The sequence below is a fragment of the Diadema antillarum genome, unplaced genomic scaffold, assembly GCF_040938485.1.
Source record: "Diadema antillarum isolate AM-2024a unplaced genomic scaffold, OU_Dant_1.0 seq00001118_RagTag, whole genome shotgun sequence".
In the NCBI taxonomy this organism is placed as follows: domain Eukaryota; kingdom Metazoa; phylum Echinodermata; class Echinoidea; order Diadematoida; family Diadematidae; genus Diadema; species Diadema antillarum.
In genome coordinates this window covers 298,179-320,059 of record NW_027271932.1, presented here as the reverse complement: position 1 = coordinate 320,059, position 21,881 = coordinate 298,179, and the positions used below count along the sequence as shown (strand labels likewise).

Here is a 21,881-nt window from a genome sequence, read left to right as displayed (position 1 = left end):
GTAAATACAGCGTACATTGTGAATCTAATTTCTAACTTCAGACATACAATTTGTACATTTTGTTCATCTTTGCCAATAAGGAGGGGGGGGGGGGTGGTGGCTTAAGTTTTTTGCATTCTGGTGTAGATAATTCTCATTCATGTTATTGGTTGTAAAGATTCAGTCATGTTTGCATTCTGCTTGATGTGCAATTTCTTCGTATTGGTTATATTTGAAAAAAAGTATAGTTTTGCCTTTGAAATATTATGCCTTTCCCTGTTCATCAATGTCCTTTCTAGTGGGTCTGCAGAAGTTGGGAAACCTGATATAAAGTTTGTGATATGGATACTGTGCTGCAGTGTCATTGCTAGTTATTTTGTTTAATGTTTTGTTATTGTTGTTGTGTGATTCCTAGCTCAATAAAGGACAGATGGAAGATGTGAAGAGACTACAAATGTGAATGCAGAGTGCTGTGAAAGCTCCAGTGGTGTCATTTAGACCTCAGACGTGGGGGTGTGTAGCTCAATGCCTCGTGTGGAATAATTTAGAGGCAGTAATTGCCCCCAGATGACACCCTCTCCCCCTGCCGAAGGGAATCGAGCGGCTGATGTTGGACGAAAGAGAATGACTCATTTAGCGGCTGATTGTCGGTCTCATAATTGATCTCGCCTTGGCTCCCGTCTCAGATTATCCCCCTGACTTAGTTTTCCAGCCATCTGTTATATGGACGCTGCTAATTGTTTTTGTTGTCTTCCCAAGCTTTCTCTCTCCAACCGTAACGCACAGTGCAGGATGCTATCTAGAGATTTCGGGAATGTTTCATCATTACGTGAACAAATACAGCCGTGCGGTGCATACCAACCAAGTTAAATGTATGTACAAGTGTATAGGCCTATCAAAACTATTCCAAGAGAAAAGGGGGGGGGATGGGGGAAGGGGGGGGGAATCCTGTTACTGTGATATGAGTTTACTGACTGTGGGTGCATCTTGAATAGTGGTGAAGTGATGGCGATCTATGTGATTTGTTTGCTTGTCGCATTGTTGTATTTTCTATTTGGAGATTGTACAACTTTTGATCTCATCTGTTGTCTAGCTGCTTCGTCACTGGCATAAAGGATCATCAAATCTCTTTGCAGTTTGCATCACTCACAAAGAAATGATTTGAACAACATCGTTAGAGACCATTTGTGAAGTATAGGCATTGCAACTGATTGACAAATTGCCCTTCATGAATGCAAAGTATACAGGGTGATTATTTAGTGTTTTGAGATGTAACCACAATAAAAAATATGGGCATCCATGTACATGCCGGGATGGTAGGTACAATGTATGCCAATGATTTTTATCATGGCTATTACTGATACTCAAAACATTGAACAATCGTTGTGTATATGTATACATGTCAATGAACGGCTATTTGTCAGTCAGTTGCAATAAAAACAACTGGACACACAAATCATCATTTTGAGTAGATGATGTGTAGTGTGATAGGTGCCCTAAAAGTTTATTGACCTCACCAGGAGGGCAATGTCATAGGTAGTCATTTTAGGTAAAATCCTTATCTGCATATTTACATTGGGGGGGGGGGGGTCTAAAAAATAAGCCAATGACAACAACAAAAACATTTGTGAAGTTGAAATGCCAAGTCGAAGTACGGTGTACTAGTATAAGATGAACCCAAGATTTAGGTCAAACATAATTTGACATTTGCCTGAGTGATTGTGGTCTTTATCCATTGAGCTTTCATGCTGGGAGAAAATAAGAGAAGTGCATACTGTCTAGACCAGTGCTAATTGTGTGTTAAGATGAACTCCACTTTGGAAAAAAAAAGAGAGAGAAAAAAAAAAAAGATAATAAAATCGTGATTATGAGTGCCGGGGGGGGGGGGGGGGGGGGGGGGAGGGGAGGGGAGGGGTTACAGAAAGACCTCCTTACAAGGACTTCTACTTTTACAGAAAGACCTCCTTACAAGGACTTCTACCTTTTGCAGAAGATTATAACGCATCTATTGTTCGTAGCATTCAGTAATGTGTATAATCATCCCTTACCCTTTCTCAACAATACAACTAAAACAAAGAGGCAGGGTATGCATTTAGTGTGATCTTACTTATCAGTAATAGCAATGATTTGTTAAAAAGATTCTGTCAAGTTAAAATTGTCGAGTTAAAATTTAGTTCTGTAAAAGTCATAATTTAATAGCACATTTACCACACACCACAAGCTGTATCTATTTTCACAATTTTCTGTATGCAAAACATATGGCATTATGACAATTATTCAAAGGTAACTGAAGGAAAAACACCCAATATGCCCTTCATCAAAAAAAAAGAAAGAAAGAAAAAAGCTGGAGATTTTTTGAGTGCAATTATGTACAATGCTTGTTACTCCTGGACAGAATGTCGAGAGTGTAGATTGTTAACATCGCTTTGCATTCTATAGCAATTGATTCTGCTGACCATGAAAAGGTGTTACTATTTTGTGGCAACATTGCTTCAAGTAGCATAGGGATGATGCTGTTTCCATGCAGGTCTGTGCAAGCACACTGCGTTTAATTGCCCACATGGGCCGTGATGTCGGAGCCTGATGCCACCCACTTAGAAGCCTTTCATGCCTTATCGGTAGCCATAACGATAACGATAAACCATTGATGACTGACCGACCAATCAATGAGATGGAACTGAGCCCATTTTGCATGACCTCGCTGCTTCAGATGAACACTTTCCCGGCTGCACCCTATTAGGCTTTAAGTTAGATTTGTGCACACGGGCGGAACTCGTACAAATCTCATTAGTACAATGTGCCACCAGATTAGTGTGGTTCATTGTCTGTTACAGTATTGGGAGTGAATCACATCTTTGTAAATTGTTAATGTGCTTGTGTTGATGACATTTATGAAAAGCATTGGACTGTGACCATGAAATTTTAAAATGCCAGTTTATTGAGATATTGATTATTGTTCGTATAGGCTGTCACATATTCTGATTGACAGAGAGATTTTCCTGATTGTTTTGTTGTTGTTGTTGGTTTTTTTTCAACAGACCATAAGTAAAAGAAATAATAATAACTGCAAATTTTAGACGTTGACTCTTTAGGTAGTAAATGTTGTATGGCTTTCCTTTGATAGGTTTTTAATTTATTTCTTTCCAGTGTGTAAATATGAATTATGCAAAAAGATAACTTATTGAAGGTTCATGCTGCAGTATTAAACAAGGAAAAGTAGAAATTACGTGGTGCGTAATATATGTCCCCGCCGGAAGTAGCATTTAGTAGCAAAATGTACAATATAGGTAAAAAATCAAGGTCAAAGGTCAAAGAAGTCAAAGGTCAAAATTCTGTGTAGAAGTTTTGAAGCCCTCACCTAGTGCCATCACATAAAGGAAACAGAATCGAAATCGGGTTAGAAATGGCGAAGGAGTAGCATTTTGTAGCCAATGTACAATATAGGTCAAAAATCAAGGTCAGAGGTCAAAGAAGTCAAAGGTCAAAATTCTGTGTAGAAGTTTTGAAGCCCTCACCTAGTGCCATCACATAAAGCAAACGGAAGTGAAATCGGGTTAGAAATGGCGAAGGAGTAGCATTTTGTAGCAAAATGAACAATACAGGTAAAAAATCAAGGTCAAAGGTCAAAGAAGTCAAAGGTCAAAATTCTGTGTAGAAGTTTTGAAGCCCTCACCTAGTGCCATCACATTAAGCAAACGGAATCGAAATCGGGTTAGAAATGGCGAAGGAGTAGCATCTTGTAGCAAAATGTACAATATAGGTCAAAAAATCAAGGTCAAAGGTCAAAGAAGTCAAAGGTCAAAATTCTGTGTAGAAGTTTTGAAGCCCTCACCTAGTGCCATCATATAAAGCAAACGGAATCGAAATCGGGTTAGAAATGGCGAAGGAGTAGCATTTTGTAGCAAAATGTACAATACAGGTCAAAAATCAAGGTCAAAGGTCAAAGAAGTCAAAGGTCAAAATTCTGTGTAGAAGTTTTGAAGCCCTCACCTAGTGCCATCACATAAAGCAAACGGAATCGAAATCGGGTTAGAAATGGCGAAGGAGTAGCATTTTGTAGCAAAATGTACAATATAGGTCAAAGGTCAAGGTCAAAGGTCACGACTGAAATTCTGTGTAGAAGTTTCAAAGCTCCCATGTAGTGCTATCATATAAAGCAAACAGAATCAAAATTGGCTCATAAATGACAGAGAAGTAGCAAATTGAAGATTTTGATCACACACGGACGCACACACGGACGGACACACAGACGGACGGACGGACGGACGGACACACGGACACACACACGTACGGAGCCCGTTTCATAGTCCCCTGCTCGAACTCGTTCGGCGGGGACAAAAAAGGGATGTCATCTGATTTAAACATGGACTGTAGCATACTTTAAAGCCCACAAAAAAGAAAGAGTAAATATGTGTTATACACTTAACTATATTGTTCTATCTTACCATGACACACACACACACACACACACACACACACACACACACACTCTCTCAAAATCAGTTATGACATTTATTATGTATTTGCCATGCAAATGCCATTTTTTATATGCAGATTATTATTATTATTACCGGTACTCTTGGAGAAACAGCTTTTATTTCTGCAGCCCCATCTCTCTGGAATGCTCTTCCACTGAGGATCCGATCAGCAGAAACCATCGAAACATTTAAAAAGCATCTGAAGTCATATATGTTCGCATCTTGCTTTGGTTGAATATTTGTTGAATTGCTTACTGGGTATTTTATTTTTGTATCTTCCTTGTTCTTCAACTTCCATTATATGTATAACTACACAATGTTACCAACTTATGTATGTTATTCTCTTTGTTTGTCCCTCTGCGCCTCAGAATAGGCCACTTGATCGATGGCGCTTTACAAATGCTGTAGTTATTATTATTATTATCTTTATTATTATTATTAGTGGTAGTAGTAGTAGCAGTAGTAGTATCATTATTATTATTTCTTCTTTTTTTTTAATACATTGAATGGGCTTTTGCAAGCAAATGTCAGTGGCATTAAGTGGAGATCTTCCTTTTGTTTTCGAATCACTCTACAGGTCGTGCCATCTGGCACAGACCAACACGGAGGAGTCGTCACCATGCAGAAGATTCTCCGCTCGCCGGCCAGCATGAGGCGAAAGGTCGTCAATAAGACGTTTGGCGTCCCGCTGAAAGACCTGTGCCGGGTCGGGCCCTCGGGCTACAAGGTGCCCATACTCCTGCAAAAGATCATCGACTTCATCCAGATGCACGGTCAGTTGTGGGTGGACCCCTTCTCAAGATATGTCCCTCTTTGAACACTACCCCTCTGACTTCTGACCCATTACTGTCACATACTTCACCCATCAAACACATTTTCTCAGCTCCCACAAATTATTGCCATGATGACTTCCACAAGCCATACTGTACATTTCTCTTCCCCTGTTTACACTGTGAGATATCTCACTTCAAATGAAGATAACTCCCAGTGCAGCTGTACATGAGGTCAAGAAATTTTTTGCCTTCACTAAAGTTAGCCCGCTGTAGGAGGGAGGTTCAGGTCCACTTCTAAACAGGGCACCGTTTCATAAAATTAGTCAGCCCTGACAAACACCATAGTAACAGTCAGTGAGCAGAGCTTCCCAGCCAATCAAAACCGAGGATTTTACTGAAATTGTCAGAGACTGACAACTTTCATGAAACGGTGCCCTGGCCCGAGCTGACATCAGTATAAAAGGTATCTTGGTCTAAAATTCATTGACCCAAGCCTTCAACAAGGTATTTGCTTCCAAATGTTAACGTTGATTGACCCCGATGGGCACACCGTTTCACTCGCAGCTCAGATGGGTGAGAATGGCAGTAAAAACTGTCTTATCCTGAGCTTAAGTTATCTCACTTCGGGAGTGGACTAAAGTAGTGCACAGTATAAAAGGGGTATCTATCTTTCTCTGTGCTGTAAGGATGAAATACTGAAGGTGATACACAAAATACTGCCAGGAGTTATTTGATAGAGATGAATCTGTTAACTCCAACTGATTGACAAATTGCCCTTTGTGAACATGAATAAGCACTGAATATTCAGTGTTTCAGTAGATAGCCATGATAAAAAAACATGGGCATATACTTGGGTTGGATTCGAACTAATGATCTCCTGATTACTGGCGTTGTATCCACTAGACTACCGAGCTTCTGCCCGACAGCCAGTGCTGGTTCTAATCCTTATAGCATGGAATGAATACTGCATGTTAATTTAAATTTAATGAAATTCTTGGGTCAAGTTGCTCTTGTTGCAACTGATTGAAAAATTTCCCTTTATCATCATACAATATAAATAAGCACCAGTTGTTCTGTGTTTTAGTAGGAGCCATAATAAAAAAATCATGGGCATACATACTCGGGTTGGATTCAAGCAACGATCTCCTGATTACTGGACAGGCATCAGATCCACTAGACCACTGAAGCAGAAGATCATTGGTTGAAATCCAACCTGAGTATATATATGCCCATGATTTTTCTCATAGCTACTTCTAAAACACTGAATAACCAGTACTTAGCTACAAGTACATTGTTGAAGGGCACTTTGTCAATCAGTTGCAATGAAAACAACTTGACACAAGAATTTCGTAAAATTGAACATTCCAAATTTGGCTTATCTCATCTAGCTTAAATGGTAGGTAATGGGAGATCATATATGGCGCCAGCTTGTCAGATGCAAATTTGCTGTCCAGAGATGATTATTGAGAGCAGTTTTCTGTGGCCTACATAAAGATGCATGCTGATACCACAGTATTAAAATGAGAGTCAGCACTCGTCCACATGATTATCTTACAACCAGACTGCCCAGTGTATTGTAGCCTTACATTAGCTCGAATTCTAAGTCGATTCGTGCATGTCGCCTGGTGGAGGCGTCTTGTCGAGACGACGTGAAACTCTGGGACACCTCCTTGAGAGCAAGCACACTTCAGTCTCTACTGTAAGGAAGGAGAAGACATTTGATGTCGCATTCAGTCATAATCCTTTCAGAGAACATTATGTAGCTTCCAGTTTCACAGCCTGATTGGTAGTACAATGTACAACTGTATGAGGTCTCTTTATGTTGACTTGAATAGTGCAAAGCTTCCACACGATTAGAACAGTTTATAATGTGGACATAGTGCCGCTCTGCTTTTCCTTTCTGTAAGGCTTGTATATACTGTGTATTAGATATACGTGTATTACACTATTACAAAGCAGAAGGAGGTCATATCTGAAAATCTTTATAGATGTTTTTGTTCCTATATGTTTTAGTGGGTCGGACGTAATATTGCATTTACTGATGAGTTCATTTAGCTTATAACAGACTTTGCTGTGCAGAAAACAAGGGTATAGATAATTTACACAATGTAAATGGCAGATAAAAACTCTTTGTTTGAAGACACACCTATCTTTATACACTGTGCTTATTTTATGGGATAGTCCAACACCGGTCATTGAATACATGGACAGAATCATTTGATCGCAGACCATTTGTTGCATGCTTGTTATGAGAAATTAGTGAAAGGTGTTAAACGAGAGGATGACATTTTCAGCACAATGTAGAATTCTATATATATTCTATTCAATGCTAAAAACAGCAATTACTTTAGTTTGTTGATATATTGATACATGAATGTGATATGGGGAAGCAGCATGTAATACAGTTGAGTATGCTGGGCACATTAGATGCAAGCTTTAGTGGTGATGCTACAGTAATGGCTACCATAAGAAAGTTGATAAAAGTATGTGTTCTCAAAGTACTTCATTAACTATTAAAAATAGCCCATTATGTGGCTCAGATGGTGACTTGGGCTATCAGGGAATATTTTGCATGTTCTCACTTCAGTGGTAAACATGTTATTTTGGAGAGGGCTGACTCTTTGGTCTTTAACTAGGACTTCTCCTGGGAAAAACAACGGTCCACCAGTGATGCAAACTACCGGGTATTCCTTTTTTGCAGCATTTTATACATTTTTTTTGGGGGGGGGGGGGAGGGGGAGCATTGCTACTTTTTTGTTGTTGTTGGTTTTGTGGTTGTTGAGAGGTTTTTTGCCAAAAATACTGCAGTTTCATGGAAAATACTTTTTTTTCTCCTACATTGTACACATTTTGTCTATTGCAGGAAAGGTAAAAATAATGTTTCCCCCACCAAAATATGCCTTTTCAGCTCTTAGAATAGTGTAGTGCTATCGTCAGGGTTAGCATTCCTGGTCCACATTTTACGAGGGCACTGTTCTGTATGTTCCCTCCCAGGAAGTCATCATCTGCATGATGTATGTTATGTACAGTTAGTTATTTGATATTCAACATGACAGTCAGGAAAGAGATAAAATCAGAGAGCATTTCACTCCATAAATTATGCTTTTTCCCAACTGGTAATGTCAGATAGTACTTTTGCTGGATATGTATGCTTTGGAACTTCCCGGTCAATCCCTTCCCATGGCATGGGGAAAGTCTAGCATCTCCCGAATTCAGCACATTACGTGAATATTGATCATATCATTCTGTTGCTATTGGAAACACGATAGCGTTCACTTGACAGTGTTGACTCTTTGCTGCACTGGAATAATGTATGATCAGCATGTGAGCAGAGTTATGTGAGAAAGAAAACCCCATTCAGTACATATGTAACACATGCTGGGCACCAAAGACCTGTCTTATTAATGTTTACACTGAGACTGATGAGATGCGGGGAGGGGAAGGAGGGAGGGAAGGGTAAAAGGCGAGGCAGCCAAAAATATGCATTTGTATTTGCTTTGCTGCTGCTGCATTTTGAAAATGACATCTATCCTCTTAGAAATGTCAAGTTTCCATAAATGCCTGCTGAAGTATAGATCATCGAATTCAACAGTCCTGTGTTAATAGATCATTTTATGCCCTGCTCTAATTCCATCAATTCTGTTAATATACCATTCATTATTTGTTTGTTTTTTATCGTTTTTCTCAACACTTTTATCATGTTTCTCAATTCTCAAGTGGAAAAAACAAACAAACGGAGACCTATGTTACATAATGTTATTTCAATGGAATGGAAAAAGTTGTTGAATTATAGAGAAAGGAAATGATACATACCAATAAGGGGCACAGGGAAACACTTTCATAGCATGTCAGAGATGCATGCCCCAGTGTGCCGGAGGAGGGGCTCAAATGTGAGCAGCGTCACCAAACAGGTGATGGAGTGAGAGTAGGCACTTGTCAGCACTCAATCCTTGCTTGAGGGATTACACAGCGATATCAATGATTTCCTGTCCACATTACACATAATTTCCATGAAGCTCATACTGTCTTTCCCTGCGAATCAGTCCAGCCTCTTTTTTTGCTCTAGTAGTGGGCAGCGAAAGCTGACTCCTGTCTTTGAGGGGATTTCTCACTTCTCTGAAGGACACATGTAAACTTGTTTAGAAACATTTTCCTGCTAATCAAGTTATTTTTACAAACGTGAAACAAACTTTACTAGTAATAGTCACGTTTCTCCCAAACATTTTTTCGTTACTCACGATTTACATGTACCAGTAATGCTCCATTCTTTTTATTTTAAAGTCATATTTTTTTTCTTGGAATATCAGTAGGGTGCCTATATGTTTGCAGTTAAACAGTTCGTCCTCTGAAACTCAATTATTAGAAGCTGAAGTTTAGTTTGACTAGATTCATTCACTTCCGTCCCTGGTACATGCACTCTGGTAGTATTAAAGGGCATCATCAGTTACGCAAGTGAATGACTTTTCTCATGACACAGCTGTTGTATGAAGTGTACAGGTAGTTCGTTGTTGAAAACCAGTTGGCGAGGGGATGCACTTGAGGGTCTGAACACTCTGTAATAGTATGTGTGCAGAAGTATTAATTTTCCTTGATATGCATGGGAGCATCTACACAAATCTGTTTTAACCTACATGTACTGCAAACCTTAGAACTAAAACCAATGTGCTCTAAAGAATGATTAAACATTTACACTGCAGATGAGTGTGGCTGTTTCTCAAACTAGACCGAGTGTCACTTTGAAGAAAGAAGATAAAAAAGTAAACTTCTATGACCTTTTCAATTTTTGTCTTCATCTGACCAGTCTGCTTACGTTCATTGTTGTGAAACAAATACAGAAATGATATATCATCCTTTTTTATGTTGTCATTTTTGTGACACAGAACTACCTTGTCATTATAGATCTGTTATTTTCTGGTGCTGTACTATTTTCTCTCTTCTCAAAGCGTCATGTTTGTTTGATTGTTTGTTTTTTAGGTTCCCATACTCTCTGGAAAACTGTTCACAGGAAATAGGAATGCTTGTAGAGCTTTCCATTCTGCAAAGTATTATGCCCTCCAAAAGAAAATGAACTAGAGATTGTAATTTGTCATCACTGACAAATTAAGGTGATCCGATTTTTTTTTTATCAATGATTCGAGTCCTGATCGCAATAGGCGTGACCATACAAGTTTCATCTGTGTTTAGAGACATTGGCCGTGTGATGTTTGCATTCTCATTTAGCAAAGGGAGTCATATCTGCCATGTTAGGTACCAAATTCTGTATACACTATAACGAAGAAACAGCAACAAGTACATATGACCTTTGACCCACCTTTGCACTCCCAAGATTGCATCTGATGAAATAGTGGTTATTTTGTGAAATGATTCTCGCGACATCGTCTATACGTGTGAAAAATATGGGAAAGATAGGACAGGTATTCACTAAGATACAAGATGAAACATTTATGACCTTTGACCCTAATTTACATACCCAAGATGTTGTCCGATCTAGTAGTTGTTATTTTATGAAATAATGTACGAGCCATGAACTAAACATGGGCAAAATATGGGGGTGATAGGGCGTGTTTTTCTTGAGTTATTGCAAAGAAAGTTGCAGAAAGAAAGAAATATCTCAATACATAGAAGATAAGCTTTAATTTCAACCAAGTTTTTTATCGTAATTCCGACATCGTATGAAAAAAACGAAGGGCACATAACGATAGCGCAAAGTCTCAGCTACAACATATTAAAATCTGGGAGAACTTCACCGAAGGGTAAGTGAGCTAGTGCTCGATAAAGACAATCATGTCAATTTTCACATTTAAAAAAATTCCCTCCCGTAGAGATAACACGTCATAACGAAGATACAAAAAGAAGTACATATGACCTTTGACCTCAATTTGCACAGACAAGATGGCATCTGAGTAAAAAGTGGTTATTTTGTGAAATGATCCTTGTAACATGGTCTTTGCGTGTGCAAAATATGGGAAAGATAGGACATGTATTCACTAAGATACAGGGTGAAACACTTATGACCTTTGACCCTAATTTACATACCCAAGATGGTGTCCGATCAAGTAGTTGTTATTTTATGAAATAATTCACGTGACATGAACTAAACATGTGCAAAATATGGAAGTGATAGAGGCCGTTTTTCTTGAGTTATTGCAAAGAAAGTTGCAGAAAGAAAGAAATATCTCAATACATCGAAGATAAGCCTGAATTTCAACCCAATTTTTTGACGTGATTCTGACATCGTATGAAAAAACAAAGGGCACACTTACGGTAGTGTAAAGTCTCAGCTACAACATATTAAAATCTGGGAGAAATTTATCGAAGCTTAAGTGAGCTAGTGCTCGATAAAGATAGTCATGTCAATTTTCATTTCCAGAAAAACTGCACTCCCATAGAGATAACACGTAAACTGGTCAAATTTGACAAGATTACTTTCAATCAATTTTTACGAGGTGATACTGTTATCCAATCAAAATTTTGTTATTTTATGTTTGAAAGAACATTAGATGAGCTACATCATACTGAAATATGGGTGAAAATTGACAAAGGACTAGTGAGATACGCTCGAATGAACTTGAAATTTGATGACGTCATTTTGAAAATTTACTTTTTTTACTTTATTAAGAAATTTGATATCTTTTAATCATTTTGTCAGCATTGCCACCCCATGAAATGACATGTACAACTCATCAGCTTTCAAAATATGTACAGAAAATGGGGGGTCACCGTCCATCCTGACGAGTAAAATCGGATTTAAAATTGGCAGTTTTTTGGCATAGTTGTACTGTATATCGCCATTGACGCGCGCGCGGAATTTCAACTTTGACGGGCCCGTATGACGTCATATTGAGTTGGATTGACTTGAAACTTGGTAGAAATATTCCTTGACATTTCAGGCAGCCGATAAGTGTGAAAAAACGGGAAATTTCTATTGCATATGAGCTGTGCGTGCGTATATGCGCGCGCGCGTACGCGTCCGTCGATTTTTTCTGAAATACTCCAAATGACCTGAAACGTGTGCAAAACAATTTTGAGCTCGATTGGAACATATTAAAATTTCAACGCGCCCGTACGCGCTCGTTTACCAGGGTCGTGATGAAGTTTTATTAAATATATCGATAGAACTTGACTTGAACTATATTATATGTAAATGTCGTTGAGAAATTCCATTTCATTAATGAGATACGAATGTGAACGTGATTTCAGATAATGACGTCATAGTGACGTCATGGTTGACTGATCACAAAGATACATTAGATCTGTCGTTCTTATGACGTGATACATATATGGTATAAGTTTAAAAGTCATAGGTGAATGACTTTTTGAGTTAATCGCTGCACAACATTTGAGGAGAAAGAAATAAAGAAGAAAGATTCAGTACAGATACAATAGGTGATCCGAGAGGATACTCGGATCACCTAATAAAAGATTGAAGCTGTGGGAATGCCCTTGTATACACATACTAGATTCTCCGTGAATAGGGATCCACTCAATAATTCGCCCTTAGCTGGGACATTGAACAGTGTATCATATTCTTTTTACATGTATCTGACCCTTGCTCTAGCTAGCATTGACCAGGAGCGAGGTCAGCCAGAAGGGATGGCTGTCTGTTGAGTGATGACCAGAGCTTTTGTGAAGTTAGTGGCTATATGGCGGCCTCTCTTTCTGTCCTTTCTAGGTGTACACAAACAGTCTTCCTCATAAAATTTTGCTGGGAAAATTGCAGTCATTTTGATAGCAAAGAGATCTTTTCTTTTTCAATGTTATAAAAACCTTATTCTCAGAAAATTTTTTGATGTCATTCTGCAGATTGGTAAATACTGCAGATTGTTACAGCTTGACTTTCCTTGTTTTATTGTCTCTATAAGTTGGAAAGATTGTCTTTTTGTGCCATAAGACTGAGTGCACAGCTCTCACAATCTACCGAAATGCTCAATATTTAGAAGACATTGTAGTGAGGGGCTCTTTCATATTATGTAACATAATACTAGCACTGGTAAAAGCAATTTAACTTTTTTTATTCAAAACCTGAAATGTTGATCCAACAGACTTCATTTGTTAGTTTCACTGAAAATTAAGGTAGATATTACATGAAAGAAGTAGGCCTAGTGGGTAAAGAGAAAACTAGGCCTATTTACTTGAGTTATGGACGACAGCAGTGTCCTTGTTCATGGGATAAAGTAGAAGTACCAAAATTTCTGTGACGCTTCATCAAGTTTTCTGCCCACTAGCCATTATCTATTTCTCCTTGTGGATTGATTTACCCTTCGGCTGTGGTATTCAAGGCATTTCAAATTTTCTGTGAATGGCATGTCTTAGTCGTAGAATGTAACAGTTAGGACTGTATTGTCATGCTTGTGGTGAAATGAGGAGGGGGGGGGGGGGGGAGGAGAAGAAAGCAGGGAAGTAGGACTGAGGAGATGGATGGTATGGTACACCTAGATCAAGTTTTGTTTCCATTGCATTGCATTTCATCCGGTATGCCTTCGGTGTACGGGCCAAAAATGCAGCGTGCCTTTTGTTATTGTTATGATTGATGCGGACTTCAATAGCATGGTACCCCCATTTTCCTTGTTTTCTTACCCTTTGTTGTATACCTCAAAAGCAGTCATGCTGTAATGATCATAACATACGTCACAAGTATTATAGTAATATTGCTGCATTCACTCAATCCTCATAAGTTTAGGTTTCATTTTCCTTTAAGAGTACAGAGAAAAAGCAATAAAGGATAGTTGTGGTTGTGGGGAAGATTTAAGGGGTTTGAGTAGTCACATTGCTTCTATCTCCCCCACCCCCTTCCCCCTTCCCAGAAGACAAAAGATCCCCTTTTCTTTTGCAGTTTCATTACAGTGTGCTTACTCATCTAGAAAGCTCAAGGAAGTAAACGAGCAGATATACGATTTTTCACAATTGAAAATGGGACAAAAAAAATCAATCAGTTTCATTCCTTTGTACTACAAATTCCAAGAGCACTATGTTCACAGCTTTAGGGATAAGGTCCCCCCCCCCCAAAAAAAAAAAAAAAAAAAAAAATGTTATTCATCACTACTTCTGTGTGAAGACATTGTGATTGAGTGAATGCTGATTTCTCCTTTTTGTGATGATATTTATGAATGCTCTTTGCAGAAAATGATCCCATGTGTGAAGTGATTTAAATGAACAATGCACTAATGTGTGTTGTACATGCATTGAGCTCTTTTACATTTTTTTTTCCTGCAGCCAAAATCATGAGTTTGAACCTTAAAAAGGAGATGACAATCAGTCAGTTAAAGGGACTGTACAGTACTGGTTGAGGTAGGGTTTCATGTTTTGAACATTCCTAAGTGAGATAATGAAAAGCCTCTTATGAAATATGAAAGAGCATGTCATTTTAAGAAGGATTCAACGTTTATTTGATGAAAATTGGTTTTCAAACGGCTGAGATATCCAAAAAAGTGCTAATAATAAAAGGCGACATGCCCCAACTTTATTAGTATCTCTTTGTTTCACTTTGTTTTTGGATATCTCAGCCATTTCAAAACCGATTTTCATCGAATAAACTTTTGATACCCTTTAGAACTGCGTGCTCCTTGACATCTCATAGAGTGGTTTCTGAATATCTCACAAAATGTTAAAAGCTAAATCTTCACCTCGACCAGAACTGTACACACCCTTTAAGATACAGTTTTTCCACCATGCAAACCTTCAAGCAACATACAAACCTTCAAGCAGCAGATACAGTTTTACTCTGCATGTAGCCTTTCCAAAGTGAAACCTGGGGGGGGGGGGGTGTCTTTCATGCCCAAATAAAGGCATTTGTTTAGTGTAGAAAGTGTGTAAGATGTGTGAACTGAAACTAGACCATTCATTAGAAATGGGTTTCATGTGAAAATGAGGGCAATGTATGTGAGTAAAGTCCATCGGTAGATGTCATTACAACCTACTGTAATCATCCAAAATCTGTGCCCTATAAACTGTATCATGCCTTGTGGCCTATATCATAGTATCAATTTCAGGTTCCTGCTGGGTTTGGGGGGGGGGGGGGGAGGGTTTGCTGGGTTTGTGTGTGTGTGTGTGTGTGTGTGTGTGTGTTTTTTTACTTCTCAATGCTTGGTACCACCAGTTACTTGCTCCTACATCTCTTGTAAGAAATGATAATGAAATAAAGAGGGTGGAGGTTTTGCTGTGAGGACCTTCTTGCTCAGACGCAACAAGTTGAGGCTTTAATTCCCACAGTTTGTGATTCCTCTGGTTGTAACCAAAGCTCCATGGAGGAGCTGGTAAAGGTCAAGAGGTGAACATCTGTTTACAGACCTTTCATTTTTATATCCCATGAAACTGGTAGTTTCTTGGGAGAACCAGTGAGGTGCTTGTAAATTACCCAGCCCCAGAAAAGGAAACCCATGATCTTTTCTCTTTTACCTGTGTCTTCTCTGTCTGTCTGTCTGTCTGTCTGTCTGTCTGTCTTTAGTGTCTTCTATATACGCCATATATTTTGCAAGGTCCTCATGTCATGAATTCTATGAGCCAGGTGTTACTCGTGAATGTACAGGTGTATAAAACAAGATGCAAAAATATCAACTCTGATCCCAGCATGAGTGAGACATGCACACACACACACATGTACATTTCTCCGTTCATTACTGTACTCCAAGATTGCAAATGTAACCACTCGCAAAGTTGTTGAGAAATCCTGAAAAAAAATTAAACTCACGAAATATATAGCATAATACAATGTCTGTCCATCTGCGCCATCTTTCTATCCATCTGTATAGGCCTACAATATTTATCTCTATATCCCCCATTGTCAAATGTTTGCGATTGCTCAGGGTTCAAAATTGGCGATGGTCCGCTGGCCATTGGCCACCCAAAATCACATCGGACTAGCTAAAAATCATAAAATTCTGAAGTTACTAGTCCGTCTGGCTAGCCAAAAAATCGCTTCAGTATCAAAATTGATTCTAAGTAGTCCGCCTGGCTAGTTAAAAAAAAAAGTTAAGTGCGACCCCTGTTGCTTTTATTGGTGGTATTTTAGTAACCTTGTTCAAAGCACATGAGATAACTAAAACAATTTGTATCTTTTATAGCAGCTTTAAATGTAATTTGTGTGCTTTCTATTTAATGAACAAGTCGAAAATGCACAGAACTTTGTGAGAAGATATAGAATTGCTTATATTGTGACAGACAAATTGTGTTTTCAGTCACTTAAGTTTAGCTTCAGCATAATTACACCCTTCATATCTGTCCAGAGGACTGATTATTTTTGCTCAGAAATTCGTGAAATGTTGTCATTGATGAAATATGCATTTGATCAGTGCAGTAACAGATAGTGTCACTGTCGTGAGGTAAACAAACACAGCAGGGACTGATATTTGTATTGTACATTTCCAATGACACACGTGTCAAATTTCACATTTTTCTTTGTACATTCAAGCTCTGTGTTATAAAAAAAAAAAGTATAATTGATTATGAATTTCCTTACCACACAATAACTTTTCATAAAACAAGGCCGTGTTGTAAAAGTGAAAATAAAATTTGAATTGAATTTGGATTGAAATAGTAGAGAGAGAGAGAAGAAGGAGAGAGAAAGAAAGAGATGCAGAATTACACATGTGAAATACACACACCATGGATTCTGGAGAGCAGAATATCCATTGTAATAAACAGATTCATCAAATTATACCAGCACCACTTCATCAGTTTAAACTCCATTAGTTTGGATAGTCTATTCAGAGTTTCTACAGGATATTTAAATTATATTCATTTGTATGGCTCATGTTCAATTTAAATATGTACATAACAGTGTCAGTATTTGCATTTGTGGTGCGTCATCGTGTTGCCCAAGTCGGAGATCAGAGTTTCTCTCAAGCATGATCACATTATCTGATTTTTTTCTTAAATGTGTTAGCTAGTTGCATGTTATCAGAGCTGTGGATGTAATGTCACACACTAATGAACAGCTGTCTTTATAGGGAAGGCTCATCTCCCTTGCTACAAAGGAGATGCCCCAGCAGTCGAGCTACCTCATATGGCGGGTAAAATGTCCAAGTCTTATACCCCTTTCTCTCTAATACCCCTTTCATACTGGGGGCACGACTTTTAGCTCGTACACGACTTTTAGCTCGCTTCAGAAGCGAGCTAACTTTAACTCGGGCTAAGTTGTTTTATACTGCCACCCAAGGTTACGTGCGAGACTAGACCTACATTGTACTGTATCCCCTCCCCCACACCCTGCTGTCCTTCCACCAAGCGTGAAAATTCAGTGACAGTATTCATGCTTGACTTACATGTGTAGGAGTACGATTTCTGTTACATTGTTATACGTTATGCGCGAAATTCAACCAGTCATCAACATAGATACATTGTGTATAGTGTACAAGTGTACATACACTGCAGCAGTCTATTTTTTTTTTTTTTTGACGACTTAATCATGTCGTTCAAAGAGTTCCCTGAGAGTTTTACCGAACAGCAAACAGTGACAGCATAAAAGGCTATTAGTACACCAGTGCATGCGGTGTGTCATAATACACAGCGGTGCCGGTGGCAATTATTCGTACAGCAGTAAACGTACATTATTGGCAACCCGGAAGCGCCATACACGATTTCCGGTCTCGGGTCAGTGAATTTAGCTCATGCTAAACTCGAGATACCTTTTATACTGACGTCAGCTCGGACGTGAAGCGGACCTGATCTACCTCCCTAGAGCGGACTAACTTTAGCTCGGGCTAAACATTTTTCAACCCTTTATACTGGGGGTTAGCTCGCTTCAGGTGCAGACCTGAAGCGAGCTAACCCCCAGTATGAAAGGGGTATGAGAGAGAAAGACTAACTGAGACTGACCTGGGCGTTTGGTTCTAGTCCAGCTCCTATGGGTTGGCAATGCACTGCCTTTCATCGAGCAGCGACTGTGCTGGGTGAATTATCGTCTCAGGGGTCTTGTTAATTTCAAATATATGGACGGGCTTGTTGGGAAATTCCAATTACACCCAGAAAGATTGTGACACTGCTGTAATAATGACTGAGGAACTTTGTTTCTTTTTTTTTCTCCCTCTCTCTGTTAATGATCTCACACAGTTTGCTTTCCTGTGCACAAATATAAAATTTCTCTCGGCAGCATGCTAAGAATGTTTTATTTTGTCTATCCCCCAATGGCTTATTAGCATGGTTTTCGTCTGTGAAAATTGCCCTTGATGGACTGGATGACATATGTCGATCTTTGCTAGGTAATTGACCCCTTTAATACCATCTGCTGTGCTGGAGAAACATTATTTGTCTGTGTGTCCTTTGCTGTCAGGTTAGGTGAAATGCCTTTTTGTGGCCAGTAGGAATAAGGCCTAATATACATGCAATATTGATTTGTGTATGCAGAATCATCTGGTCTGTCAGCTTAGAGCCAAAAGGGTGTTAACTCCACTGATTTTTGTTTGGTGTTTAAATCCTCCTGGCTCTGAATTGTCAATATTCGGAGTGAGCACAACGTGAGTCATCTTGGCAATTTGCCAACAGTTCATTGTTTGTATACAAAGTGATGTATAGGCATGTACAGTCAATTTCCTGTCTAGCCATCATGCCACACAATCATTTCAACATTTAATTTAGCGACATCAGAACTTCATGATTTTTGCCATCTCACTTTAAACCAACATTTCTTGTTGATTCACAGTTCAACGAACCAGGAGTTCTCCTCACCTGTTGTATGAGAAAAAGACTAAAATATCTCCCCCCCCCCTCTTCAAAAGTATTGACTTGTTCTTTTTTTTTATTATAAAAACATGAAAATGATATGATTGCATCAAATTCATTAGCAAAAAAGTTTATAGATTCAAAACTAATGATAATTCACTGCTGAAACAAATGACAACTGCTCAAGTGGAGCCATAATGATACAAATTAAACAGGTTTTTATTTTTTAGATACAGGATAGTATTCATGAACATTGAACCAATAGTAGATTGTCACTGCTTGGGTATAGATTTGTACTATTTTGTGTTGCAATACCTTATATTTTTTATGATAGGAGGCCATTCGTGTTGAGTGACTTGCTCTTAAACTAGCCAACTTTGGACATCTCGCCCTTTAAAAGATGATTTCTTCCTAGCCAATATTTCAAACCCTTGTCAAGATGCATCCAGGACGACATTCACCTCGTAAAGTATTAATGAGCTTGATTGCTTCTGGCGAAGGTACAGTCCGAACAAACAGTGAAGACGAGATGTCGGCCACATCACAAACTCATCCGCCCCATTGCCCTCGTTCCTGTGGCTCGAGGAAAGACAGTAGCCGTCCATCATCCTAGAAAGAAGAAAACAAAAATGCTGAAATATTGCTTGGCCTCATAATCAGGAATGAGGGCGCAGATTACCCTCTCTTCAAAAATGACATCTCCCGCTTTTAGCCGTCCAATAATTCCTGAAGGGATTGAACTGGGAGTGATGCTAATCATGTCTGGATTACATCTGCCGTATTGAGCCTGTGCCTGCTAGGTGTCAAGAAATGAATTGTTAATCTGATTAATTCCCGGCTGGTAGATAGGGTGATTTTTCTTCGGTTCGTTGTTGGCTAATAACTTTTGATTTGCTGTTAATTGCTATTGTGTCATGGCCTTTGTGTACATATACTTCATGTGCCTTTTTGATGGGGTATTGTGCTTGATTTTAAAATATTCTTCATCATGTGATTGTATGAGCTTCTCCTTTTTTACTCACACAAACTTTTCTTTGGGATGTACATGCATGTACATAACCTTATGTCAGACCTACGGGACCTGATGTCCTTGCCTGCATCATGTACAGTGTGCATAAATGCGTTTGTAGTACGTGTGATGGCTATATCCTTTTGTGTGAATAGAAAACACAATTTCATTGTGTTGCAGTACCACAGTGGGAGGGTGATGAAGACTAGATTGCCCCCCATAGAGAGTAAGTCAACTATTGAATTTGATCTGTCTGTTTTTGTACTTCATTTTGTTGTTGTTGGGCTTTTTCATTTTGCTTTTTTCTTTGGGGGGGGGGGTAAGAGGGGAGGGTCAGCATTCACTTTATAAAAAGTCAATAGTGCATTACTGGTCATTCAAAAATAAGCCTCTCCAGTCTTTGTGTATATATGATAAGGCCTCAAAAAGCTTGCATTGTAGTTGCCCAATGGGTCTACCCATGAATGTTATTATCTTACAGACTCTCCCCACTTTCCAAACACAGACACACTCATACACCCATACACAAATTTGGTCAGCCTTTTGTCCCCTTCCCCTTCAAATGAAAATAACAGGTAGATAGAAATATTAGCAAAACTAAACAAAGACTTTTGCACTATTTGTGAATGAGAGACATGTGTGTGTGTGTGTGTGTGTGTGTGTGCGTGTGTGGGGTCTGTGTTAGTAGCTTGCCTCTGTTTCGAATCAAATGATCTGCCCTTTAGTTTTCTATGTGAGCATGTAGATATGAATATGAAATTAGTTTTATCAGCAAGAAAATAAAAATACGGCTTGGATCTTGGATGACCTGCTGATATTATGAGGTGTGTATGACATACAAATGAACTGCTCAAGCATCAGTGTCTGGGTTTTCCAATCATGCAACAAAAGCATCAGATTTGTGAATATTCCCTTGGTGCTTCATATTAGTTTCCTTGTGCACCAGGCAACCGCCAAGGTACAATCTTGTTTGATCATTCTAGGAAGGCCTGGAAAAACCTTCATGTCATCTAGCAGTGAGTACATGGAACACTCCAACTGAATCATGAAGTATCACACTCAATTGTTTACCTGCTTCCCTCCCTGTGTGTTAAATGTGGTTTCGTGAATCATGGTGACACTTGGGAGGGGGTGGGGGTGGGGGGAGTAGGAGGGAGGAGGGGGCTAGGCTTAGTAGGGCTGAATAAATGATGCTTTTTTTTTTAAAGTAAACATGAGGGATGGCTTGATGTGGTTGCGGATATTGAGAAGGATGACGTTGATTTTGCCTCGAGCTGAGGTGATTTGATGGATATCAGTTGAAATGAGTAGACTTCTGTATTTGATATCCATTTGGAAAGCAGACATGTACTCATTTTGTAGACTTGCGGTGGGGGGGGGGGGGGCTGCCTTTGGATGCATTCACAAAATTTGGAGTATTTGAAGCTGTGTATAGGAAAGCATTTAGTGGGCAGTCGTGTAATAATGTCTCTTCTTTACCTCTATTTATGTTGTGTCCTCTGTCTGCTCTCTTTTCTCTCTCCCACAGAGCTGTAATTTCTTTATTTTACTTTATGTGATTATATTGCCCTTTAGTTTTTTTGTCTTCCAATATTTGCCTGTAATATTGTCTATTTTCTTTTTTTATCTTTGCTTTCCATTGGCCATCACCTCAGCTATTCGTTGTAGTCCCCTTCACTGACTGATGAGATGCCACAGAATGAAGTCACCGTGTCAATTGATATACAAACATCCTCCAGTACTCAGATGCGCTAATGCTGCTCCATTGTTTTGTCTTGTTTTTCTTTGATAATCTAATTGTGTCGGCCATTGACTGAGGTCAAAAGATGACGGGAAATATTGAATTCTTTATTCTTTGTCCGTGTTATTTTATTGTCAATTTTATATATTAATCATCATCATTATTGTATTGTGTCTCTCTCAACGTATTCTCTTTCTACAACTCCCTCGTAAAATAAAGATCAATTTTCAAGCAGGTAAGTTCTC

The 21,881-nt window shown here is 38.9% G+C and overlaps 1 protein-coding gene across 1 annotated transcript in view; it reads left to right on the top strand.

Moving 5' to 3' along the window:
* Window positions 1-5,040: 5,040 nt before the first annotated feature.
* Window positions 5,041-21,881, top strand: part of LOC139743884 (protein FAM13A-like) — a 64,829-nt gene continuing 47,988 nt past the window's right edge. Inside the window, exon 1 of the mRNA XM_071654348.1 lies at window positions 5,041-5,230. Within this exon, the coding sequence (XP_071510449.1) occupies window positions 5,077-5,230 (154 nt within the window). The 5' untranslated portion in view covers window positions 5,041-5,076. The remainder of the gene's footprint in view (window positions 5,231-21,881) is intronic.